The sequence below is a fragment of the Ailuropoda melanoleuca genome, chromosome 2 (assembly GCF_002007445.2).
Source record: "Ailuropoda melanoleuca isolate Jingjing chromosome 2, ASM200744v2, whole genome shotgun sequence".
NCBI classification, from domain to species: domain Eukaryota; kingdom Metazoa; phylum Chordata; class Mammalia; order Carnivora; family Ursidae; genus Ailuropoda; species Ailuropoda melanoleuca.
In genome coordinates, this window is record NC_048219.1 from 139,195,922 (window position 1) to 139,223,177 (window position 27,256).

At 41.0% G+C, this 27,256-nt stretch overlaps 1 protein-coding gene across 1 annotated transcript in view; it reads left to right on the top strand.

Annotated features, from left to right (window-relative positions):
• The window catches only part of MYO3B (myosin IIIB), a 368,137-nt gene that overhangs the window by 169,942 nt on the left and 170,939 nt on the right, over positions 1 to 27,256 (top strand). Inside the window, exons 17-22 of the mRNA XM_034642243.1 lie at positions 2,136 to 2,262; positions 3,025 to 3,235; positions 4,053 to 4,200; positions 5,639 to 5,792; positions 6,504 to 6,592; positions 8,307 to 8,436. Of these exons, the coding sequence (XP_034498134.1) occupies positions 2,136 to 2,262; positions 3,025 to 3,235; positions 4,053 to 4,200; positions 5,639 to 5,792; positions 6,504 to 6,592; positions 8,307 to 8,436 (859 nt within the window). The remainder of the gene's footprint in view (positions 1 to 2,135; positions 2,263 to 3,024; positions 3,236 to 4,052; positions 4,201 to 5,638; positions 5,793 to 6,503; positions 6,593 to 8,306; positions 8,437 to 27,256) is intronic.

Sequence of the window (27,256 nt, forward strand, 5' to 3'; positions counted from 1 at the left end):
TGTGTGTGTTAATTAGAGGAAATACATTTTTTTTCCTAAGCGTATTGTGAGTTTCGGTAACTTTTTGAAATAACTGGACATAGAAATAACAGATCTAAAGCTCACTGCTGTAGTCTCTGTTTACCCTCTGGGAAGTTGCTTTCTTGTTGCATTTCCAAGCCTCACATTGTATTGATCAAGGTAATGAGGTCTGTCATGTTAAATCCAGACTAGTCCCAGTAAACCCATTTGGTAGATGTTCTTCTTAGCCAGTCTTAAGTTGTGTGATTAAAACAGTGATTTTTGACATCAAAAACATGACATCTTGCTTTTGATTTAGAAGTTTGAAGAACAGTATTTATCTATAATAGAAGCCTGATTTAAAATCCTCATTTGTCTTTGTAGCATTATCAGGTATCCAGCAGATGTCACTATTACAGTCTGTGTTCAGTTGTTGGCTTTACTGAATAATGTTCAGAGGAAGGCTCACTTTGGGAACAATGCTTCATCAATGGTCTAATGACAGTTCCTATTAGTTTGCTGCTATGTATAGTACTAAATCAAGTTTCTCACCTGAGTATATTTTGTGGAAGTACCTTTCTCTATCTTTAAGCATAAAACGCAGAAATTTCCTGGCTGTATGTTTGTCTCCCCTGCAGGAAATGCATATGTTTAAATAAATAAATACACTTTATTTTTTTTTTACCGCTAATGCTACTTATGTATTTAACTTTCAATATAAAAACAGGACTTAGATAATCTGTATTTATTCACAACACTTCTGACATCAAATGCATGGAGTTTTTTTCCCCTCACACCAACCAGTTTTCCTATAATTCGGTTTACTTCTAATACTGTCTACCTGGAGTTAACATTAGATCACACAAGTTAGGGGCTCAGTTCCACAAGATTGCCCCACTTCAGACACTAATTCCAAGTCCTAGGGTTCACCTACTGACCAAGTGGCTATAAAATGGGAGGTTTAGGGTCCCAGGACTCCAAACTTGAGTTTAATAATTGGATAGGACTCAAAAAACTTGGGAAAACAGTTTACTTAGCATTACTGGTTTATTATAAAGGATACAACTCAGGAACAGCCAAATGGAAGAGATGCATAGGGCTAGGTAATGGGAAAGGGGGTACCATCTCCTCTCACCACTTCTCACAGCCTGAAAGTGTTCTGAACCTCATCAATTAGAGATTTTAATGGAGGCTCCATTACATAGGCATAAATGATTAAATTATTGTTAGTTGGTGATTAACTCAATCTCTAGCCCTTCTCCCCTCCCTGGAAGTCCAGGGTTCAGCTAAAAATTCCAACCCTTTAATCACATGTGTGGGCTCTGTAGCAACCAGCTCCATTACCCATGTTACCTCATTGGCATAAACTCAGTTACGGTTGCAGGGCTTATTATGAATAACAGAGGATACTCCTTTAATACATGTTACTCATAATTCCATGGGTTGTTTAGCCCTTGTGCCAGAAATTGGTATGAAGACCAAGTACATGTTTTTATTATGTCACAATATCACAGATAATTTCTAGTGAGGCAGAATATTTCCTAACCTCATTCATAATTATATACTCCATTATTTAATTTCAAAATATTCAGTGAACCATCAGTGAATGCCCTATAACTATTTCATAAAACCTACATTCAAAAATGGTTAAGGATACATTGCTCTTATTTTGAAGAAAGAACATACCTGAATTTGGGACCTGGTATTAGTTAGGATAAATGGCTAAAAGTGGCTTAAAGAACAAAGAAGATCAGTTCTGTCTTATGGAAGCATTTCAAAGTACGAGGTTCATGTTGCAGAACAGCTTTGTTCCATGCAGTCATTGGTCTCAGGAATCCTAGTCAACTGTGTAGTTGAGGCTGGATTGTTGGGAGGTCCAGCCAGCAATAATGGGAAAGAAAGCATGGGGGAGGCATGCTTGCTTCTGTAAGGCTGGGCTCCAAAGTCGCGCACATCATTCTACTTGCTCCTTTGTTGAGAACTGAGTTCCACTGCTTAACTGCAAGCGAGGTTTGGAAATTTGTTTGTGTGCCCAGGAAAGGGGGGATATTGGACTTTGGTGGACAGCTAGCAGTCCTAGTGGTTTGTTGGTTTGATTGACAATGACCAAACGTGGTTCTTGCTGTCCTTTTCAGGAGGTGCAATCAGTGTACAGAATTTTGGCTGGGATTTTGAATATTGGAAACATCGAATTTGCAGCTATTTCCTCTCAACATCAAACTGATAAAAGTGAGGTGCCCAATGCTGATGCTTTGGAAAATGGTAATTGTTTAATGTCTGTGCACTGTGTGGCCAAAATGCATGTTTCTTTTACTTTGATAGTTTCTCAAGATGCTATAAAATATAGTGTGGCTTTTGCTGGTCCCTGTTCTGGCTCTGGGTGTTTTCGCTAACTAGGATTTCCCAAAGGATGTCTTCTAGAGAACATCTGTATTCTTTTCATAAGCTGCAAATAAATGCTCTGCAGAAAAGAATTCCATAGCAGGTAACTTTTGGCAGTGGTGTCAACACTGGCTACTTGTGAAATCATCTACAGTTTTTTCAGACAGGGATCTACCTGTCTGAACCCACTGAGTCAGCATCTTCATTTATTCATTATTAAGTTCTCTAGGTAATAATGGTACCCAAGGAATGAGAATCTGGAGTTAGAAAAAAAAGTGATTTAGATAAACACCCTTTGTGTTAAACCACAGCATCTTTTACTGCCTTTAATGAACTAACGTGCTTCATGACTCTTGAATGTGGTTGCCAGCTATTTGACCGAAGACCATCTCCTCTCACTTTTTCTCATCAAACACCTGTGAAGAGCTTTCAGAACCGCTTGGGAGATACTGTATCCGTCTGGATACTTCTTGGGGTTAGGAACCTGGCTTATTTACTTTTGCATCTGAAGTGCGTAGGCAGAGCTTGGCACGTTGTAGATGTTGAGTCAATGCTGGCTGGCTGGCTGGCTGGATGGATGGACGGACGGACAGACGGATAGATGACTGCCTTCTCTGGTGTCATCCTTACCCTTTATTGCAGCTGCCTCCGTTCTCTGCATCAGCCCTGAAGAACTCCAAGAGGCCCTTATCTCACGCTGTGTGGTCACCCGCGGTGAGACCATCGTCCGAGCCAATACTGTCGACGGGGCTGCGGATGTCCGAGATGCCATGTCCAAAGCCCTGTACGGGAGGCTCTTCAGTTGGATTGTCAACCGAATCAATACACTCCTGCAGCCAGACAAAAACATATGGCAAGTTCCCTCGGGAAGCAGAGGCCTTGGGAGAGCTGTCAGCGGCCCTGTAGTCTCTCAGAATTTGCAAGAGGAAGTGTTCGGGCCTCTCCTGAGTTTTCTTTAGTGAAGCTCTCAGGTCTTTTCCTTTAAAAGGAGAATGGGATCCAGGAGAATGGAAGAGGCACATGACTGACGAGCTATTATAGTGTAGTGTTTAAGAGAACAGGCTTGTCTGGGAGCTGGGCACAGTTTGCATTTCAGCTCTACGGCTTGATGGGACCCCATATTCTAAGTCACAGTTTTCTCTTCTGTAAAATGAGGGTAATAATATCCTCTTCATAGGGTTGTTTTTAGAATGAGACATTTCATGAAAAGTTTGAAAACTCCATATCTTATAATATTAGTGCTGCTGCTACTACTAGCTTTTCTTTCCTAAGCGTTAGTGGTTTCTATATTGTGGAAGAATTGACAGCATCAAATTCTGAAGAGGAGTCTTCCAATTAAGCCTAATGGTTGGGAAGGTGGAACAATGAATGGGCAGCAGTTCTAGCCTCTTCTGAACAGAGTGGTTCCTCTCTAATCTCTCTTTATTTGGAGATTCTGAGTGAGATTTTAAAGGATTCTACTGCTTAAAAAAGAAAAGACGTTGGAAATACTGTTGAAAGACTGAAGGAATGAATGGGTTAAGACACAAACTGCTTCTTCCCTTAGAAGCAGCTGAAGGCTGCTTTCGGTAATGGTGCATATGTTGGTAAACACGTGGGCACGTGTATTTTCATCATCTTGAGATGAATGTTTCCTCCCCTAAAAGGCTTTTTTCTTCTCTCTCATGCAGTAGTGCAGATGATGGTATGAATGTGGGCATCTTGGATATTTTTGGATTTGAGAACTTTCGAAGAAATTCATTTGAACAGCTCTGCATAAACATTGCCAATGAGCAAATCCAGTACTATTTCAACCAGCACGTTTTCGCTCTTGAGCAGGTAATGGTGAACTCTGAAGTAGTTAAACCTGATGGGGAAGGTGTCTCCAGGCTGCCCACAATTCGAAGCAGAAACCCTGTTAGGCTAACAGGTAAAAGATTCTGCGGAAAAACCAGTGGTGAGACAGTCCTGTCAAGAAGCCTAAATTTAGCCGGAGAAAAAGTCTTGATTTCTGTGGAAAGTTACATTTCCTTTCTTGAGTGGAGCTGGTGACAGGCCGGTTATTTAAATGTTGCTTCCAAACTCTTTCATGCCCTCTGTCCCAAACGCTATGTGCTCTTGTACTTTGACTAAAAGCATCTATGATTGTATCCAAAATGACACAGGATGATCTTGAATTCGGGGCACAGGTTCTTGTTCTTAGCTCCCAAACAGGCCATGCCCACCCCTGCCCCCTGCACACCAGATCCCGCAGTAACTTGGGAGGGGGGATATCTCCAGGGAGGAGTAGGCGATGTTCTTGGTTTTCTCCAAATGGAAGTCTTTCCCTTACGAGTTTGATGGTAAATAAAACGGGGTGTGAGCTCATTGCCCAAAGGCTAGGAGACCTTCCCCTCCACCCCAATTCTTACCGCAACCCCAAGACTCTATCCTATACGAAGTAATGCAACAATGAAACATTCTGACTGAGCCCTTTGTTTTAGAAGGGAAGGCACACACACTGTACAGTGATTCATAAACACAGACATGGAGTAAAAATATCAGTGTTGGTTTTATCAGTAGAACTGGATAAATCTATATTGCCCTCCTCTCCCCTCCTACCCTGCACAAAACTCGACCCCCTTTCGCTCAAGGCTCCTTGCATTTATTTCCCTGGGAAATCTGGAGTTTTCTAGTTTTACAGGTTGAGATGATTCCCTTTGCAGAATCCTTTGTAGAAGATAGAAGGCTGCTTGCTTCCTGGCTTAAGCTATATTTATCACCAAAATAATTTTTTTCAGCTTCCCTTCAATTCCATGCCAGTTTCTAAATTATGACTTACCGAGTTGGTGTTTGGGAGACAGCACGGTCCCTTCTTTTGCTGCTTCAGCTGTCTGCCACAGGCTGCCTGTAGGTCAGACTTACACCCAAAGATTCAACAGTGGGATATGCAGAAATGTTTTTTTTTTAAGATTTTATTTATTTATTTGACAGAGACAGCGAGAGAGGGAACACAGGCAAGGGGAGCATGAGAGGGAGAAGCAGGCTTCCCGCCGAGCAGAGAGCCTGATGTGGGGCTTGATCCCAGGACCCTGGGATTATGACCTGAGCCGAAGGCAGATGCTTAAGGACTGAGCCACCCAGGCACCCTGCATAAGAGTTTTTTACTACACATATCAAACCACCTGTTTTCCACATACAGTCAGTGTTGCCAGACACAGAAAGTGCATGCCGAAGCAGCCTGCTGCTATCTAGGCCAGTTTCAGGCTGGGGAGACTCACAATATGTTTCCCTCCAGATGGAATATCAGAATGAAGGCATTGATGCTACACCCGTGGTATATGAGGACAATCGCCCACTCCTGGACATGTTCCTCCAGAAACCCCTGGGACTGCTTGCGCTTTTGGATGAGGAAAGTCGATTTCCCCAAGCAACTGATCAGACCCTGGTTGGTAAGTGTCTCTTGGAAAAGGCATAATACACTCAGGAGAGAACTTAGTTCATTGGTATTTATTTTTACTTGCTCTTCTGCCCTCCTGGTAGGCTATGCAAGTACAGACCCTGTTTTTAGTGAGTTGAAATCTTTACCAAATGCCCTGATATATTTGTGTCTTAAAGCAAACCCATCACCAAGCCCTCCTCACTTTCCTGTTGCTGCCGGTATCATTTTTATACAACCATCTCCATTATTTCCTATAACCAGTACTTGCTTCCCCTCCTTTTCATACCCTTCTCTCATATCTTTACTTGGACCCCATCCATGTCTAGTCCAGCTGGTCTTCTGGCTTCTAGGTTCATACTTATCCCCTCTACCCTAAACATCCTAGCTAATTTAGTCTTTCTAAAGCCATCTTTTCATTTGGTTACTGTTATCTATAGGATGCCAATAAGACATTAAAGGCCTGACATTAAAGGCCCTCTACATTCTTTTCCCGTTCCTCTTGACATTCTTCTCTAATCGTCGGTGTTGCACACGATCTCATCCCTCACTTAGATTGTGAGATATTTAGGGCAACAAAGCCCCAGTCTTTGCATCCTTTAGTATTAGCACAGTCCCTCACACAGAGTAGGCCATCGATTACAATAGCAAAAATTGTTTATTGAGGGAAGAACAGAAAGTTTCAAGTTCTCATTGTAACTTTTAAACATGACAATCCACACAGATAAATTCGAAGTTAATCTACGAAGCAAATACTTCTGGAGGCCTAAAGGAGTGGAGCTGTGCTTCGGCATTCTGCACTATGCTGGGAAGGTAAGGCAAGTGTATGTCAGGAAACCTGAATTTGACACGGGGTAAGTGTCCCTATTACCCTGTCTGTGCTGCCCCCAAGCTTGCTTGCAGATTTCCTTCTCCTTTTAATTCTTTGTGAACACCTAATCATAATTCCCAAACTTTCTCAGTGGTGCCACTGAGAGAAAAGTCACCCCTAGCAAAAAAGCCATTTCTTGCTGGGGTGGCTGTGGCGCTGCCATCTGCTTCTCACCTGAGCTTTGGCCTACAAGTGACAGCTCTCCAGAGGGAAGACGTAGGAGAGCATTCACTGTGTTTAGCCGTGAATGTGCACATTCTGAAGTCATTTGGAAATGTGTAGATAACAGAGGACGGTTAATATCACAGTGGGGCTTGGTTTTTAGCACTTCAACTGTATGTGTCTGCAGGGCACCAAAAATGTCTAGATAAAAAGGGAAAAAATTCACGACATCATCCAGATGTTAAGCTTTTATAACACTAACTGAAATTTCCACCTTTTGTAACTTATGCTTCATTTCAAGCTCCTGAAGCAGAGTAGTGACTGATTTAGGAAATCCTCTGGTTCTGCAGCCAACAACTCATGGCTCAAGTTACTCTCAAAGAAGTCATTGGAATTGTGGCTAACTGGCTCTGGTGGGGTCTGCTGAGGACCTGGGTCCAAAAAGGGGTAGGAGTTCAACAAAAGGCATTTTGGATTCTTTTGGTGATTTAAGATTTATTGAAATTATTTTTTATATTCATATCATGGTATTGAAATTAATTTTATCTGACTGGACATTGGTTGAAAGGCAATTCTAACATAAGTAAAGAGGATTGTTTTTCTCTCTGCATAGTGTATAGTATCTATTTTGGATCTTTGTTAGAAATTGCAACCCAATTTTTACCCTTAAATACTTCATTCACCTTAGCACTAATATCTGACCATATATTAATGTCCTTCACGTCTGGGATACCCGCATCTACCCTGAGCCCCGCCCCCCCATTCCTGTCCTCCTGTCCTGGCACTTCCCTTTCTATCTCTCTGTCCTTTTACACCGATTTCCTATTCACCCATTTTCCCTTTCTCTCTCTTCTCTTTTCTTGATTTTAAAGGGGGGAGGATTGTTTTCTTTCTGGGCTCAGTGTCCTTTCCTGAATTCATTATTTCTCTGGAGTGTTCCTTAAAATTTTTCTGACCTGGATCCCTTCCACTGTGAGAACTGAAAATGGCTCTGCATTCCTGAGTGCCGTGAGTACCTTGGGGACCGACGGCAGTATGGTGGTTATGAGCAGGGAGCCCAAACTGCCTGGGTTTGGAAGGCCTGCCTGCCAGTTGTGAGATGTGTGACCATAAGCATATCATTCAGCTTCTCACCAAGTCTCTGTTTGCCCACCAGTAAAATGGAGATAGTAATAACATTTACCTTATAGGACAGGTACTTTACGCATAGTGGCCAATATATACTGCCCAATCTATTTTCATAGTTATCCTCACATGATATATCTTTGATGTGCCTCTTTTCTTTAAAGAGCACCGGAACAAGAAGTTAAGATAAATTGGCCTGTCAGAAATTGCAGTTTTTTCCTCCTTATCTCATGGTCTGGATTTAAAAGCATGGCTATGTCAAGATGAATTCTCTACACTGGTCGATGAATGACTGACTTCAGACAGCTTGCCAGTGTTGCCAGCAATGGATGATATTGGCTAGTTTGCTATTTGCTGTTCATGTTGCAGGTATTATATGATGCTTCTGGGGTTCTTGAGAAAAACAGAGACACTCTTCCTGCTGATGTGGTTGTGGTCCTGAGAATGTCTGAAAACAAGCTTCTGCAGCAACTCTTCTCCATTCCTTTGACCAAAACAGGTATGTGGAGCCCCTGACCTCCTGGGCCTGACGCTTCCACAGCACTGCTGGAGTTTCCTTGTTAGTGTCTGAATACTGCCACGGCTACACTACTGCTGTTTGGAATTTTAAGCAGGGGTAAATGTCTATCCAACTAACTTCAAGAAAAGGAAAGGGATTGTTTCTTTTGCAATTTAATTGCACAGCATTAGTGTATATGTACTGTGTATACACACACACACACACACACACTTTTTATAACATTCACTCTTAGACTTCTCATTTTCTCTGCTTGCCCCTTTCCATTCTTCAATTTACAAAACCATACGTTATCATTCATTCATGCTAAGCACTCTAGGATGGTCTCAGTTTATCCAGATTTGGGGGGAAGATTATTTCTTTTTACATATGATTCTAAGTGAAGGGAATGTGGGGAATCCAGAGGTCATCCAGTCATGGGGTCCTCAGAGGTCACCTAGTCCAACTCACTACCCAGTCAGTGACCTCCCCACTCTCCTAGCCAACTTAGAATAGATCCATCACTGGCCTGTGTGCCCGGCCTTTGCCCTTTCACAGCCACATTCTGCTTAATGGCTTCTGTTTAGCTGCTCAGTCAGTTCTTATGATAGGAAGCAACAAACTAGGGCCAAAGAACAGAACTTCCCTGTCTTCACTGTTTTGCCAAATATATTCCCATTCAGTCTAGTTCCTTTGGGATCTGCTGCCATAGGCTGGGCAGCCCACTAGGTCTTCTCACAGCTTTCCTCTAGAGGGTGTTATTGGCTGAGGGTCTGTCTGGAAATAGCGGTGGGTATTATTTTATGAAAGCGAGAGGAGAAGCCTCTTTATCATTGTTCATGATTTCCTTTTCTATCTTCCCATGTCCCTCTTGAAATCATTGGCACCCATGTCTAGTTTGGGGCCTTTGTATGCTAAAAGGGAGTGGCTGCCAGGTCTGATTTTTAGCAACATGCAGAGGAATGAAAAGCTTGGCTAAGAAGAAAGCCACAGTCTTCAACCTTTGCTTCATCTTAACTTGGAAAGAAAGTTGAAACCAGTTCTTAATTTTCTTCAAACCTGCTTCTTTAAACAAAAATAGTAGGGTGCCCATGAGAAAGCTGCCTCCACCTTTCTTTCCAGCCCTCCCTTGGGCACAGCCATGGTTTGATTCATTATGTCCTTGTGAGATATTTACCCTCAAACCTTGGTTTTAAAGAGCTTGTGGATCCTACGTTGAAGGTCAGAATATTAATCAAGCTTCTAAATTTTGAAACATCTATTTTTGATTTTAATGTACTACAGCCTTTGAAGGTGGGAGAATTTTATTAGACAGAAGTAATTTGTTTTGTTTTTGCGGAAATTATAAATGTTTGTTCAGAGTGGCCAGATGTGAGCAGGGCTTCCTCACCAGACACTTAGGTCTTATCAGGAAACTTATGTGCAGGGGCAAAGATACAACCATTATTAATACCCTTAATACGTACTCTTTGAAGTGAAATCTATCCAAATGACTTGTCAGTTGGCATTTATACTCTCTCATAAATATGAGTAACAATTTGTCAAATCTTTTTTTTTAGAAAAATTTGAAAATTTTATTTTATTTTTTATTTTTTTAATAATAATTTTTTGTATTATGTTAGTCACCATACGGTACATCCCTGGTTTTTGATGTCAAGTTCCATGATTCATTAGTTGCATATAACACCCAGTGCACCATGCAATATGTGCCCTCCTTCTACCCATCACCAGCCTATCCCATTCCCCAGATTTGTCAAATCTGTTCACAACTTTGGAATTTCCAATTTTTCAGCTATTGGCAAAATAAAAACAATTTCGCAGGCTGGGCCACTAGGTGGCGCGATGCAAGAATTCAGGCTCTGCAGCAAGCCTTGTGTTTGCCCTTGATCGCCTAACGGGGAGGAATAGGAACAAAGAGATAGCCTCTGCTTTTTTTTTTCTTCTTTCTTTCTTTCTTTCTTTCTTTCTTTCTTTCTTTCTTTCTTTCTTTCTTTCTTTCTTTCTTTCTTTCTTTCTTTCCTTCTTTCTTTCCTTTCTTTCTTTCTTCTCTTTGCTTTCCCCTGAAAGAGCTCTCCTCCTGTCTTGTAACTCTTTGTGAATCTTGCCTTCAAACTGCATTCCATACCTCCTGGAGGAAACAAAAGTGAAAAAGAAGACTGGAAACAAACATGTTTTCCTAACAAGCTTCCTTGTATTCCTCAGTTGTATATTGTGTATAGAATTTCTTTTGAAATCCTAAGCTTTATTTTCTCCACATTTTGAGTATAATTTAGAAGCCACGAAACACATCAAAACTAGTAAGCATGATTCTATATTCTTTTTCTGAAATTATTCATATAAAAATGGCTTCAATAAACATTTATAGAACAGCTTCTAATAATAAGACACCGTTTAGGCAGCAAGGAGGAGATAAAGATAAAATGGCTTTGCCCTAAAGCAACTGAAACTTTCCTTTACCTTCACTTTCTGTCTAGAATTTATGTCCTTATGATGATATTTGCCCTCAGATATCAGTTCTAAAGAGATTGTGCACCCAATGTTGAAGGTCAGAATCTTAATTAAGATTCTAAGTTTTAAAACATCCATATTCTATATTTTTTGGTTTCAGTATATTACAGCCTTTGAAGCTGGGAAAACCTTACTGGACAGCAATAGTTTGTGCTGTTTTTACTGAAATTGCAAATACTTGTTTCAGCAAGTGTCTCTTACGAGAGCAGATGTGGTTGTACATCTTGGCATTCTCACTGGAAGCCAAGTCCCTCACATCCTGGCATTTTGAAAAAGAATATGCTGATATTTTCAGTGCATGAGAAATCGTTTTCTTGGTTGTTTCTATTTTTTACCGTTTCAAACCCTTAAAAACTTGTTTTATTAAAATTAAATGGGTCACTAGTTCAATGCGCATAGATACGGGTAGTTACTTTACAAACTTCTTGAGGAGATGAACTGCAGAGAGGAAGGGAAAAAATCAAAGTTGGGAAGCTTAGGAGGCTGTTAGCCCCAGACTTTGAAAAGAGGTCCATTGTTGGACTCCTCCGTTTCGAGAGAAAAGAACTCCATGGGATGTTGGCAGTGCTCTGGCTCGTGGTCCTCGTGGTGGTTACGTGCACATTTGCCTTATAATATCTATTATGCTATACATTTGTTTTGCACATTCTTCTGTACATGCATTCTACTTCACAATAGCACTTTTATTTTCCAAAAGATAGATCTTAAAATGCAAAGAGAAACTTTCTTTATCTAAGATTTCCTATTCTGTTAAATTCGGGTTTCCTGGTAGCTAGACTGTTGCAGCCCTTGGCTTTCAAAGGCAGGCATCAGAGAGCTCCTGGCTGACATTCCTGTCTGTTTAAGTCAGCCTCCTCTGTGGGCTGCTGGGCAGGTTACAATCCCTTCATTAGTGTTTGTAAAACAGAAGTATTGGTTCTTGGTCTAATCTCTTAGGGAGACTGAGAGGATTAACCTGTGTGTGTCTTTGTGTGAAACCGTAATATAAAATCAGGGAGAGTAATCCAGTTGACAATTTCCTGTTTCCTGTACCCACCTTCCTGTTCATGTTGTACATCTCCCAAATACCGAAAAGGTTAAAAAACATGGGGTGTGAAGTCAGGAGGTGCAGGGCTCCTCCCCAATTTCTGTAGCCCCCTTAGCAGCAGCCCGTTCATCTGGCATGCAGCTGCGTGTGGTAAGAGATGTGTGCGCCGGAAGGACACACTCCCATCCCAGGGTACTCACTGGCCATCAGGTGCACAGAGGCAGCTACAGACAGTATGGATTCTCAGACTTACGGGACACTCTGCTCTCTTGCCTCTAGATGGGCCACTTCAGACGTGGTGAAATTTCTTTGTAATCCTTCCTATTGATAGGAAGTTCTCTGAAGATTTCATGTGTGAAAATTTGATGTGGCAGCAACATTGCTTTCTAACCCTTCAGCTGGGACTTTTCAAACTGCGTGTGATCTAGGTAGAAAACCATTAAAAGGAAAGATGTTACAACAAGGTTTCATCACCTATTCTCTTGTTTGGGGGACATTCCACTTACTACTAATAAACCAGAGAAATGTTCAAAGGGCACAAGGAAAGAGAGAAGAGGAGGTTTCAAAAGGAACTTGAAAAATCCATTTCTGTTTTTGAATTGTGAATTCTGACTTCCAAGTAGGGGCTTGGGGTTTTAAAGGTGTTCGGAACTTGGGAGAAACTAGAAAAAACAAGAGCAATGCCAGAGGGAGTATTCTCTGAGCCTCCAAGCCCAGTTTTGTTTCAGAATCTAGAACTGAGTTTGGCTCTATTTTCTCCTGTCCAGACTCTCCCGGGTAGTTCCCTTGGAATTTGATTTGAAATGAAAATCAACAGTAAATTCTCTTTATCCTGACTTCCATTGGTTCCTCTTTTTATTTGGATGGGAGAGCAAGATGAGCCCCCACATTATATCTGTAAAGGACTAATACCATCACTGCTGAAATACTTGATGTTGCTTGCTCCCTATTCTCTTAACTCCCCAAATACAGCATCCAGCTTTTAAGGAGATGCCTTTTGGTAACTGTCTCTGAGAGTTTTCATTTTCCACTTATGGCTTCTCCTCCCTGCTGGCAGTACAGAAAATGGGTCCAGCAGGATGAACTGACTCTAAATGACAAGGTTTCAGGGTCACAGATATGGACAGTGCTTGCCTCCTCCTGAAACAGCAGCTCTAATGAGCCAACCCAGTCGGGAAGCCCTGAGGGGCGAGTTCCTCCTCACACAGAGGCTTGCTTCTTTCTATTTAATTTGAGAGTGTATTTCAGTCAGTATATATTTAGGGTCTATCTAGATATGGTGGTGTGCATAGGTGCTTTCTAAAGGAATGAAAGAAAATCCCAACCTGAATAGTCAGGGACAGATAGTGTGCATTCTTAAATGTATAAAGTATGCACAAAATATGTAAATTCTGAATAGGCATGTAAATTAATAAATGGGGGCAATATAAGCATTGTGTCTATATAAGTAAAAATCGAAGGAAAAGTCATGGTAATATGTGTCAGTATGGGGTAAAACTTCTTTTAATTATAAAGGCTTCCTGGAAGAGTTTAATTTTAAAAAAAGATTTTATTGATTTGAGAGCGAGAGAGAGGGAGAGTGCGAGCAGGGGGGAGGGGCAGAAGGAGAGGGAGAGGGAGGCTCCCAGTTGAGCAGGGAGCCCCATAAGGGGCTCAATCCCAGTACCCTGGGATCGTGACCTGAGCCAAAGGCAGAGACTTAACCGACTGAGACCCCCAGGCTTCCGGGAAGTTTTTTTTTTGTTTTTTTGTTTTTTTGTTTGTTTGTTTTAATGGAGAATAGAGAAAATTGAGCAGTCTGGGAGTGATGAGGCATTCTAAGCCAAGGTCTACAGCACTGAAAAGGAGAGGTAGGCAGTGGGATAATTAAGTGAATAGGACGTGAGGAAAGGACTCAGGGTCCAGGGAAGGAAGCAAGATGGATAAATGATGGCAGTCTACTGAGCCAAGGGTGGGCTTCTGATGCCAATCTGAAACACTGTGGGTGGTCAGGACAGGCTCCTGAAGAGAACAGTTTCAGGGTGAGAAAGGAAAACTTGTGCAGGGGTGTTAAAGACCAACTAGGGAGAAGCAAGGTGCACCCCACCTGTCTATGTGGAGCCATGTATGAGTACATGCTCAAGAAATACTTCTACATTCTACATCTCAATCTAGCATCCATTTTGAGTTAATTTTTGATGAGGTTATCAGGTTGAGGTTCATTTTTTCCCATTAGTATGCCCAGTTACTCTAAAACTATTGAAATTACTATTTTTTCTTCATTGAATTGCTTTAACATTTGTCAAAAATCAATGGTCATATTTGTGTGGATCTGTTTCATTGATCTGTGTATTTAATTCTTCACCAATACCACACTGTCTTTACTATTGTAGCTTTATAGTAAGTTTTAAAACAGGCAGTGCGATCCCTCCAACTTTATTCTTCTCTTCCAAATGATTTTGTCTATTTCAGTTCCTTTGCCTTTCCATATAAATTTTAAAAGCAGTTCATCTATATCTATACAAAATCCTGCTGTGATTTTGATTAGAATTGCATGAAATCTATAGACCAGTCTGGGAAGAATTGACATTTTTATTATGTTGAGTCTTTCAATCCACAAACACAGTATGTCTACTTGTTTGGATCTTATTTGATTTCTTTAATCAGTACAGTTGGCCCTTGAACAACATAGGTTGCAACTGCCTGGGTCCATTTATATGCAGATTTTTTGATAAATATAGTACAGTACTGTAAATGTATTTTCCTTATGATTTTCTTGGTAACATTTTGTTTTTTCTAGCTTACTTGATTGTTAAGAATATAGTATATAATATATATAACATACAAAATATCTGTTAATCAACTGTTTATGTTATTCAGAAAGGCTTCCAGTCAACAGTAGCCTATTAGTAGGTAAGTTTTAGGGAAGTCAAAAGTAATTTGTGGATTTTTGATCATGTAGGGGTTTAGCGCTCCAACCCCTGTGTTGTTCAAGAGTCATCTGTATTTTGTTTCTCATACAGATCCTGTACGTGTTTTGTTAGATTTATACCTAAGTATTTCAACTTTTGGAGCCAGTATATGTTTTTTGGTTGTTTGTTTTCAGTTGCCCAGCTAATGTACAGAAATACCATTGATTTTTGTGGATTGACCTTATCTCCCACAACCTTGCCAAACCCAGTAGGAGTTTTGTTTTTGCTTTTTTAGATTCCCGGGGGTTTTCTACATAGGTAGTCATGTTGTCTATAAATAAGAACATTTATTTTTCTTTCCATTCTTATGCTTTTTATTTCTTTTTCTTGCCTTATTTCACTGCCTAGGACTTCCAGTATAATCTTGAATAGAAGTGGTAAGAGGGAAGACATCCTTGCTTTATTCCTGGTCTTGGGGCGGGGGAAGCACTGAGTCTTTCACCATTAAGTATGATGTTAGTTGTAGGTTTCATGTAGGTATCCTTGTACTTGCTCTTCCCTCTGTCTGGCATATTTTTCCCAAGACATACCCATAGCTAGCTTCTTCATTTTCTTTAGGTCTTTTATCAAAATCTGCTTTTCCTGTTAAAATTGTAACCTACTCAATATTTTATATTCCCATTTCCTGTTATTTTTCTCCTTAGCACTTAAAACTACCTTATAAACCATATACACTTATTTGTCTTATTTATTGTCTGCCTTCCTCCACCATAATGCAAGTTCCAAGATAGCAGGGATTTGTGTCTGGTTTGTCCATTACTGTATGCTACCTGGCATAGAACAGCCATTCAGTTTATGTTTACTGAATAAATGACAGATGAACCAAATCTACCCAACCACCTGCGTCTGTTCCCATTTCTGTCTTCTTTCTAATCTAAATGACTGAACTATGCCTGCCCTTATTACAGGCCAGCTCTCCACTTGTCCTCTCTATTCCTTCCCCTTTCACGTTCACAAGGACTTTGATCATGAAGTTATTTCTCTTCTGCATCATCCCTTTATGCCTTTTAATGTGATCATTCTCATCAAGAAAGTGTCTTCCATCTTTTTGACTCCTTGTTATATGTTAAATTGTGTTCCCTCTGATCACTGGAAAGATAGGTTGGAGTCCTAAGCCCCAATACTTCAGAATGTGACTTTATTTAGAAAGAAGGTCTTTACAGAGGTAATCAAGGTGAAATGAAGTCATCAAGGTGGGCCCTAATCTTTTATAGAAAAGAAAAATTTGGACATAGAGACGCACACAGGGAGAGTGCCATGTGAGGATGAAAGCAGAGAGCTGGGTGATGCATCTACAGCTTCCCTCACCTGCACCTCTGAACTAAATTCTATTTCTACTCTTGCCTTTTACAGCCTAACAGCTAAACTCTAGTTTTTTCAAAAATGTAACTCTGATCATTTCACTCCCCTGCTTAAAGCTTCCAATGGCCCCTCATCACACCTAGAATAAAATCCAAAACTCCTGGGGTGCCTGGGTGGCTCAGTCAGTTAAGTGTCCAACTCTTGGTTTCAGCTCAGGTTGTGATCTCAGGGTCCTGAGATTGAGCCCTGTGTGGGGCTCCCCACTCAGCAGAGAGTTTACTTCCCCTCTCTCTCTCTCTCTCTCACTCTGCCCCTCCCCCTGCTCATGCTCTCTCTCTATCTAAAATAAATAAATATGTCTTTAAAAAAAAATCCAAACTCCTTTCTTTTCTACAAACTCTTACATGATTGGTCCCTGCCCTTCTGTCTGTCCCCATCTCTTGAACTTTACCCTTCACTTTCTGTCGTCTTTCTGTTCCTCAGATACTCCAAGCCTTTTCCTGACTCTGCAACCAGCTGCTCAGTCTGCCTGGAACATTCTTTCTCCAGATCTTTACAGGTCTATCTCCATCTTGTGATCCAGGATCATGGTCAGATATCACCTCCAAAGAGAGGCCTTCTCTGTCCACCCAATAGAGAGTGGCCCCACACTTCCACACTCAGTCTGTTACATTACCCTGTTTAACTGTCTCCATTGGGATCTAACATTATCCTCTCTGTCTATATATCACCTCCTTCTCCCATCCCCAATGCTAGACTGTAAGCTCCTTGAGAGCAGAGACCTTTGCAGTATTTTTTTTTTTAAAGATTTTATTTATTTATTTGACAGAGACAACCAGCAAGAGGGGGAACACAAGCAGGGGGCGTGGGAGAGGAAGAAGCAGGCTCCTAGCAGAGGAGCCTGATGTGGGGCTCGATCCCAGAATGCTGGGATCATGCCCTGAGCCAAAGGCAGACGCTTGACGACTGTGCCACCCAGGCGCCCCCTCCCCCCCCTTTTTTTTTTACCACAGTAGACCCAGGAACTAGAGCAATGGCCACTGCACATAAGTCCTCAGTAAATGTTTGTTAAATAACTTGGTAACTCCTGCAAGGTAGAAACTAAAGCTAAACTCCAAATCTTGACTCCCAGTTTAAGGCTCTGTGTTAATTTACAGGGGCTGTCATAACAAGGTACCACAAATAAAGAGTGGCTTAAACAAGAGAAATTTGTTGTGTCACAGTTCTAGAGTCTAGAAGTCCAAGATTAAAGTGTTGGCAGGTTTGATTTCTTCTGTTGCCTCTCTCCTTGGCTTGCAAATGGCCACCTTTTCAGTATCCTCACATGGTCACCCCTTGGTCTGTGTGTATATTGTGTGTCCCAGTCTACTCTTCTTATGAGGACTCCAGTCATACTGGATTAGGGCTCACCCATTTGACCTTAATCACCTTCTAGAGGTCCTATCTCCAAATTCGGTTGCATTCCAAGGTACTGAGGGTTAGGATTTGAACATATGAATTTGGGTGGGGAGATATGATGTAACCCATAAGAGATCACTAAGAGCTGAGGGAGCTGTTCAATATGAGCCCCTTACCTGTGGGACATGTGGGGGCCACCACCTTTTCCCCAAAACCCCAAGGACAGCTGTGACCTGCCAGAGAGAGTTTGCAGCCTCACCCAGTCAGGGAAGGAGAGCTCTGTTCTCTCCCTTTTCCTTTCTCCCTTCTGCTGACCAGAGGAACTAGTCTGGAGAAGAGAGAAGACTTACCCCAAGCCATGAAAGCCATCAGTCCAGCCTGGAGGGAGAGGGAGAGTGGGAGAAAGAGTTTTGAATTGATATGATATCAAAAGTTAAAAACAAATAAGAATGAATCTTTAAAACCAAAAGTAATCTTTAATAACAGAAAATATCTGAAAATCTATGAACTGGTGTAGAAATATGGTTAAGGGAACTGCCATCCCCACAGAAAGGTGGGTCAGCATGGGTGAGGAAAATGACAGGAAAAGGCAGATATGTTTCTTGTTTATCCTCAGTGAACTGAGATGAGTCAGTGTGCTGATTTCATGCTCCAGGCACAGCAGAGAACTACAAAGCTTTCTGCACATGTGACTTTGAGAGGCTGGCAGTTTCCATCACAAACTGGGGATTCCTCCCAGCACCAGCCTGGAGTGGATGAGAGTCAGAATTTTTGTCTCAGGAACAGAGCAAATGACACTGAATAGGGCAAGTCACTCATGAATAAAAGGAACAGCGAGTGTTAATTACATGGGCTCTTCATCTCCAACAGTCTGTCACCAGAATTGCAGTTCAGTGCTTGGTCTACCCAGCTATACAGTTCTGTCCCATGTAACCACCTTGTCTACCTGAGAAGACTGCTAGCCACATGAGAACAGAGGGCGTATCTTCTGTTTTATGTATATAGAGAACATATAGTTGGGACCGTTCACAGTATTTCACAGCTCCACACCGTTGCCCACGTGCGTTCCACTTTCTGGAATTGCATCTGTCCCCCACCCCCATACTCATCATCACACCTTCCATCCTTTCCCCCTCTTGCCTCCGAGTCTCCCCCCCCCTCTTAATTTCCAGAACTCAGCCCTAGCCTCACTTTCTCCAGGAAGTTTTGGTTTGGGTCCAGTTCCCTGTATCACTGGAATGTAAATTCCATGACAGGATTTTGTCCATTTAGTTAGCTCCTCTTTCCAACTCCTAGAGAAGCCCCTGGCACATAGGAGATACTCAGTAGAGTCTGTCTGTTCAGGCGAGGAGTGTAATTTATGACCAGAATTTCCTGGTAGTCCTGAGAACACTAGAAGCACGTCAGAAATATTGGACCATCCCGTGATTTATGGTGTCGGTTGGAAGCTTACCATCATCGAACATCTATGTTCACAAGTTGTGAAGTTCAGAGAACTCCACTTAGAATTCCATAATCTGAATCTAGAACAGGTATGAAGCCCTGTTTGGGCTCAGGTACCAGAGAAGTACAGGTGTAATTGCAATTACATCTGGTATCTGAAATAGGTTTCTCGCCCCTTTCCGGCTGGACTGGGCAGGAGGGGGCTGCCCCGGACGCAAACAGCACACACAGGATTCAAGTATAGACTGTGTCCTGAAGCGTGAGATCCTGTACTTGCTCAGAAATGTGGCCGTCCTGGGGGTGTTCCCTCACCTTACTGCCACAATCTCTGCTGTCTCTGTGAGGTTCCATGCGGGGCAGCGTCCTCTCTGCCTTCTGACAGGCTGCGGAAGGAGGCAGAGCGTCCTGGCAACCGCTGGACAGCCCCAGGAGAAGCTTCACTCCCTCTTACCTCTCCCTTTGTGAATGGTTTTCAGCCAAAAGCCTTGTTGAAGACAAAATGCACGTGTAGTGTGGTGGTGGTGGGCAGAGAGCATCTCTTGTAATTCTAGTATTTTTCCCCCCATTCCTGAATGCTTTTAGGTTTGGAGTGTGCATTCTCCAAGTGCTATTTTCTTTGTGCTTCTTTCCTTTTTAAAAGTCGGCCCTCGGTTTCTTCTACCGCATCAGCTGTGGTGGAGTGAAGAGCCATGGGCCCTAAGTCGGAGACTTAGATATGGATTGCTACTTTGTATCCCTCAGCTTTAATTCTCTGAACCAGCTTCTCATCTGCACACTGAGGGTTTTGCATGAACAACCTCCCCCGATTAGATGGAAACTTAAGGTCACACAGACAAACCCCTAATAATTTCTAGCCCAAACCTTCAGTCTGGAGTTTGAAAGCTCTCACTGGGCCCTCTTTTGTGTGTTGGTCTGTAGAACCGTGCTGTCCAGTGTAGAACCGTGCTGTCCAGTGTAATGTAAAATGTTCTATCACCACATTTTTAAAATGTAAAAAGAAACAGGTTTTTCTAGCCTGTTCAGACTGCCATACCAAAATACCATAGATTGGGTTGGCTTATAAGCAAAAGAAATTTATTTCTCGGGGTGCCTGGGTGGCTTAGCCGTTAAGCGTCTGCCTTTGGCTCAGGTCATGATCCCAGGGTCCTGGGATCAAGCCCTGCGTCGGGCTCCCTGCTTGGCGGGAAACCTGCTTCTCCCTCTCCCACTCCCCTTGCTTTTGTTCCTTCTCTCGCAGTCTCTGTCAAATAAATAAATAAAATCTTTAAAAAAAATGTATTTCTCACAGTTCTGGAGGCTGGAAAATCCAAGCTCAAGGTGCCAGCATATTTAGTGTCTGATGAGAGCCCATTTCCTGGTTCACAGAGCCTTTCTACTGTGTCCTCATATGATTGAAGGGTCAAGGGAGCTCTCTGGGGCCTCTTTTGCAAGGGCACCGATCCATTCCTGAGGGCTCTGCCTAAATGAATCAGCTAATCACCTCTCAAAGGCCCCACCTCCCTGCTCAGAAACATGGTCACCCTGGGGGCTCTGGGTGCCTGTGTATATCATCACATTGGACATTAGGATTTAACATATGAATGGGGAGGGACATAAACATTCAGTCTATAGCACAGGTGAAGGTGAAATAATTCTAATAATGTATCTTTACTCAATATATCAAAAATAATATTCAATACATAATCAACATAAATCTTACTAATGTGATATTTTACTTTTTTTGTTGTACTAAGTTCTCGAAATCTTGTATGTGTTTTATGCTTATGGCACATCTTAATTTGGACTGGCCACATTCCACGTGCTCTAAAGCTACCATATTGAATAGCTGTTGCTCTGAAGAATCGCTGTCCGGCCACAGATGTGGCTCATTCCTGCTTTCAAAGAGAAGTGCAGAAATGACAAATAACCCTTCTTGCTGGTCCTCCCAAGGAAAATAAAGTCTTATCTCTTCATAAAACTATATTTTACTGTGTCCAGATTTGACGTTAGACTATTTTCCTGGGTATGAGAGAAATCGCTCTTCTGGATTTGCCAAGTTCCAGTACAAGGTTTTAAAAATTTCTCTTGACTCTGTTTGCAGAGATAGAAATATGCCCATATTATCAGTAGTAAGAGCAGTGTTTTCCCAAATGTGTTTCGTGAAGCACTGGGTCTGTGGAATGTGAAGAGGTGCGAGGTGAATAAGAGATTTCTGTGGTCAGAAAGTGTGGGGAATACTGATTGTGAAAATCCAATACATCTTTATTGCAGTAATACCAATAGATGCCTCTCTCATGTACAGAGCTTCCAAAACCAAGGAACTGCTTTTTGTGGAAAGCATCTTGAAGGTCAGGAGTCAAACGGACCTGCTGAGGCAATGCTGATCAGAAAATTTTCTTCCTGACTTCCTTTTCCACGGCAACCTTGTCATGTGGGTTTTAAACCCATTCCCAAAAGTTCCTTGTGCTTTCTTAGCTCTAGGGACCCTGTTGATGCTCTGTTCTTGAGAAGGAAAAACTGAGCTCAATAATGAGTTTGATAATGGCTCTAATATTGGGAATGTTAGTTTCTATTGTGAATCAGATCCACTATCTTTCCTCAACACATTTTAATAGTTCTTTCATAGCTCCTAAATGTGACAGTGAATGTACACTTTATTTTAAAGTGGCAGTTCCATTTAGAGACACTTTATTTCTTTAATGATCCTGTTAAGTATAGCAAATGTGGCAGCTGTCATTTTTTTCAAATGGTCAAAAATGCAAGAAAAGTAAGTTCTGCTTCTCTCAGCCAGCATCTTTCTCATTCATAGAAAAGAAATATGTTCCCAGTTAAGATGAAAGGTTCTTTGCTTTTATTTCATAGCTCATATTGGAGAAAAAGTCTCAAGGCCATTTACAGTTTATTAATTTATCCCACTATAAAATCTCTTTATAATGGGGCTTTCAGGTCATTTTAACCCTCCTCCTCCCTTCCCTTACTAAAAGATAACTCCAGGCACTTCAAATCAAATGAATTAGAAACAAAGCCATTTATAATTATAATTATAATTATAATTATAATTATAATTATAATCTCTCTACTTAGAGATGGATCACAATATAACACTTTTTCCCCAGGAATTTGGGTCATATTAATAGAAACTGTATTTTTGTCTTTAGAATACAAGACTAGCTTTTGACAGTCTGGTCCATATGTTAGAAGCATATAAAAGTTAATCATTTTGCTGTGGTGCCAGCTTGTGTGCGAAGAAAAGCTGTAAACCACAGCTGTATGGAGTAACAATTGTGAACTTTACTGGCTTGCACATGTGAGACATCACTAAGCCAAATAAAATGTCGTTGAACTGAACTTGAGAGTTGGAGGTGGGCAAGAGGACTGCTAAGGTTTTATTAAGGTTTGTATTTAGCAAAGTCGTTCCATTCTTTGCATTTCACAAGGGTAGTTCAGGTTACACAAAAACCGAATCAACTGTTTTCCAGATGATTAGGTTTGGCTTAGCCACAACAATGGTGATTGCTTAGTAATCAGTGGGATCACCAGGTGGTTGACCTGGTTTGGTGTGTAAATGACAAAAAAATCCAGACATCATCTAAAATCAATTGGGTTCAATCAGTTTGGCCAGGCAGCAGTCCCATCAATTACTTAGTGGTCTGCCTTGGATATGATCAAAAACCTTGCAACTACTGCAAAATCTTAAATTAGGCCATCCCAGGTGATGGGCTTTCTTAGTGTTGACTGCTCAGTGCTCTGCACTGCTAATAACCCAACTTCAGGCAAGAAACTTGAATACTCTCTGCCTCAGTTTCCTTTCTTTGTGGATTGGGGGCACGGCTCACAGGATTGTCACGTTAGATAATTCACTTCACACATTTAGCACAGTATCTGCTACCCTGTAAACATTCAGTGAATGTTGGTGTTTAAGAATTGTTAACTCTTTTCTGATCTGGAGCTAAGTGACAAATATAGGGCAAGATAAGTGGATTTCTGCATTTATTTCCTTATCTCTGATGCATTTTTAAAAAGACGGATAATATTACATAGTACTGTGGCCTTTCTTTCTTCTTTCTTTCTTTTTTCTTTCTTTCTGTTGAGAGTTTGTGATTTTTGTGTTTTTAAAATAATATCTTAAGAAAATAAACAGAAGAGAATAAAATAAACCCTCAAATCTTAAATCCTCCTTTTGTTTGCTTTCTTTTCTAGTCAACCAGCCCAACATTTAATGAGGCTCTGGGCAGTAGAAAATTGGATATTCTATAAAACTCTGATTAACCAGAATCCCTAATTAATAACATTTTTGTAAATCTTAAAAGGTCTGCTGAAGAGATTGTCACTGAGTCAGGTTATTTGGCTTTAACTAAAACTCCTTGGCCAACTAGGACCTCTAGGCGTTCCATGTGGCTCTAATCAAATCCCCTATACCAACAACATCTGCATCTCTACTCACCACTGAAACTCTGTTAACTGTAAATTTAATAGGAACACTTTGTTCCCAAAGCTCAATAAACATTTGTCCAGCCCTCTGGATGATAAAACTCAGATACAAAGAAAGTAAGTAACTCATTCAAGCACTCCTAACCAGTAAGTGGCAGAACTGAGACAAGCCCCAAGTGGCCTGACCCCAGAACTCACAATCTTAACTACTTCACCTCTCCAATCCAAAGTTCAAATAACTTGAGCAAAGGGTCTGAAATATGAAAGGAGTGTGGCGTGGACAAATACCAGCAAAAAGGTCAGGATACGTGGAGGGAAGTGAGATGAACTAGGCCTGCGCTTAGAGAGTGTTGGATGTAATGTTAAATACAAAGTTAATGCACCATCTATTCAGTCATTGATTCACGTGTATTTGAATGCTTACTCTCTGCTGTCTAGACCACTCTGCCTATAGAGTAGTGAATAGGATACGCCTGGTGCCCTCCCTCATGGAGCTTAGACTCCAAGGAGAAGACGCAGTGTTAATTCGATTCATGGGTAGCTTTCAGTGTTACATCAAGGAACATCTTTAGCTTTGATGAGACATTCTCTAAAAACATTTAAACCATAAATCTGTTTCATTCAGATTCGTTACTCATCCATTGTGCTACATAACTCTGCAAAATGGTTCACAGTCAATTGCTTATCTCCTTAGGATAATGAGCCATGACATTCTTGGATGACTGAAGGAAGAATCTGTGATACTGAAGTTTGACGGCAATCGTAGATATGACCCATCTCTAGAAGGCAAGGGTGGAGGTCATCCAATATGTTCTGGTGCATTGGAACATCTTCAGGAAACAAATTTTCTTTAGCATCTACTATGTGTGGGGCACTTTGCAAGTCTTTAGCAAATGCTAAAGAAATATTTTTTGATGAGACGTTCTCTAGAAACATTTAGACCTTGATTGAGAGTAGAAATACTTAGTACCTGGCTTCAAAGGGCTTATAATCTCTATAAGGCATCATTCCTAAACAAAAATACCCCTGTAAGGTAAAATATTTATATTGACTTGAAAGGACTCAGGCACAAGTACACTGACTAGCTGCAGCCTCTAGAATTAGCAAAGCATTGTGATGCTTGTAGAGTTACTTCATCAGAGAAATAACCTTTTTTGCTGACCTTTATTCTTAATAGGTTCTGTTCTTAAAAAAAAAAAATCAGTAATTATGGCATCCCAGGTATGTAGGATAAGACTTTAATTTACAAAGTTTTTGAAATCAGAGGGTTATTTTGTATGCTATATCACAAAGCCAGGGTCTGTATCATAAGGCCAAAGTCTCGAAAAGGCTATGCCTGGGGGCGCCTAGGTGGCTCAGTCAGTTAAGCGTCTGCCTTCAGCTCAGGTCATGATTTCAGAATCCTGGGATGGAACCTTATATCCGGCTCCCTGCTCAGTGGGGAATTTGCTTCTCCCTCTCCCCCCTACTCGTGCTTTCTCTCTCGCTCTCTCTCTCTCTCTCAAATAAATAAATAAAATCTTAAAAAAAAAAAGGCAATGCCTATACATAAGAAATAAAAATAGATTAATTTTATCCTTCAACACCATGACGCATATAAGGTTCAGTAGAACCTTCTGGCCACTGCCATTTTATGAATTGGTAACAACAAAAAAACCCAAAAATCATATATATGAGAGAAATGTGGGTGTGTGGATGTTCAGAAAACCCATGGTAGTGTAGCTTAGATATGAGCAATGCCTAATTAGTCATGGTGTAAGTTTTGTTTCCTGCAGAATATTGCCTTTCTCGGTATGCTTCTCCTTATTTTCAGGATTCTGTAGTTTTTCTCAAAGTTGTGCCCCTGGACGTTCAGACTAGGTCCTTTAAAAAAGGAGCTACGTGATACAGAATAGTCATTCCTTGGAGTAAAGCAAAATAATTGGTAAATGTGAAAAATAGACTTGGATAACTACAGATTGAAAGTTAACCTTGGATGCTTGCAGAGACTCAATAGAAAAAGATTTACATAAGTGATGATTACATTCATATTAGTACCTAGTTTTTCAAAATGGTGGGTATTTACTAATGCCTAATCTGAAAGAAGCATGATTCTTTTTTTTTTTTTACTAGGAGAATATATGTTATGAAGATGTTAAAGATAAACACATTCAATTCCTTAATCTTAAAGACATTGTAGGGAGGGAGAAAAAACTATACCTCTGTCCCCTCTCTCGTGTGCTGAGAAGAGTGGTATAAAAATTGGAGATATGAATAAGCTCACTGTAGCCACAATAGCAAAGTGAAGGAGGGATAACTAAAGAGATCACAGAAACAGAACCATTGCTGGTTGCTCAGGGCGATCAGTTGTGAAGAGAGCATTGACAAGTTATATATCCAGGTCTCGATAAAAATTATTTATGCTTCCTCCGTTTATCCAAGCCACACCATCATCACCACCCCCTCCTCTTCCTGCTGCCTGCCAAACTGCTAAGAAACAGTAATACATTGTGCAGATTTTAGTTCTATCTTCTTTATCTTGTTCTTTCTTATTTCCCCCACCTCAGGGTTCTTTTAAGATTTTACAACCATAGATAGAATTTCAGAGCTGAATGGAAGCCTAACATTACTCAATCTTTTTTTTATTATAATTTGCATCCACAATTGTTACTCTTACTCATTTCCTAGTTGGTCAGCATGATGTTGCTTAAAAACAAACAAACAAACAAACAAACAAAACCACCTTTTTAAGAGCAGTTTCAATTCACAGTAAAATTGAGGGGAAGAAACAGAGATTTCCCATATAACCCCTGCCCACACATGCATAGCCAACTTCAATGTCCGTATCTTCGACCACCTTTGTTACAATGGATGAACTTATATTGACACATCATTACTACTCAAAGTCCATAGTTTACATTAGGGTTCACACTTGGTGTTGTACATTCTGTGGGTTTAGACAAATGTATAATGACATGTATCCATCATTACGGTATCATACAGAGTATTTTCACTGCCATAAAAGTCCTCTGTGCTCTGCCTATTCACCCCTTTCCCCAACTCCTGATCTTTTTATTGTCTCCATAGTTTTGCCTTTTCCAGAATGTCATGTAGTTTGGAATCACACAATATGTATCCTTTTCAGATTGGCTTCTTTCACCTTGTAATGTGCATTTAAGATTCTTCCAAGACTTTTCATAACTCGATAGTTCCATTTCCTTTTAGTACTGAATAATATTCTATTGTCTGGAAGTATCTCAGTTTATCTCTTCACCTGCTGAAATACATCTTGATTGCTTCCAAGTTTTGGCAACAGGATTTTGTGTGGACATAAGTGTTCAATCCCTTTGGGTAAATGTTGAGGAGGGGGACTGCTGGATCACGTGCTAAGAATATGTTTAGTTTTGTGAGAAACTGCCAAACTTTCTTCCCAAAACAGCTAGACTGGGGCACCTGGGTGGCTTAGATGGTTAAGTGTCCAACTCTTGATCTCAGCTCAGGTCTTGATCTCAGGGTTTTGAGTTCAAGCCCCACACTGGGCGTGAAGCCTACTTAAAAACAAAAAGGAAAAAAAAAAGATGGCTGTACCATTTTGCATATCTATTGGCAATGAATGAGAATTCCTGTTGCTCCAAATCTTTGCCAGCATTTGATGTTGTCAGTTCTTGATTTTGGCTATTCTAATAGGCATGTAGTGGTGACTCAATGTTATTCTAATTTGCATTTCCCTGTTGACATGTGATGTGGGGCATCTTTGCGTATGCTTGTCATCTGTGTTTTATCTTCTATTGGTGAAGTGTCTTTT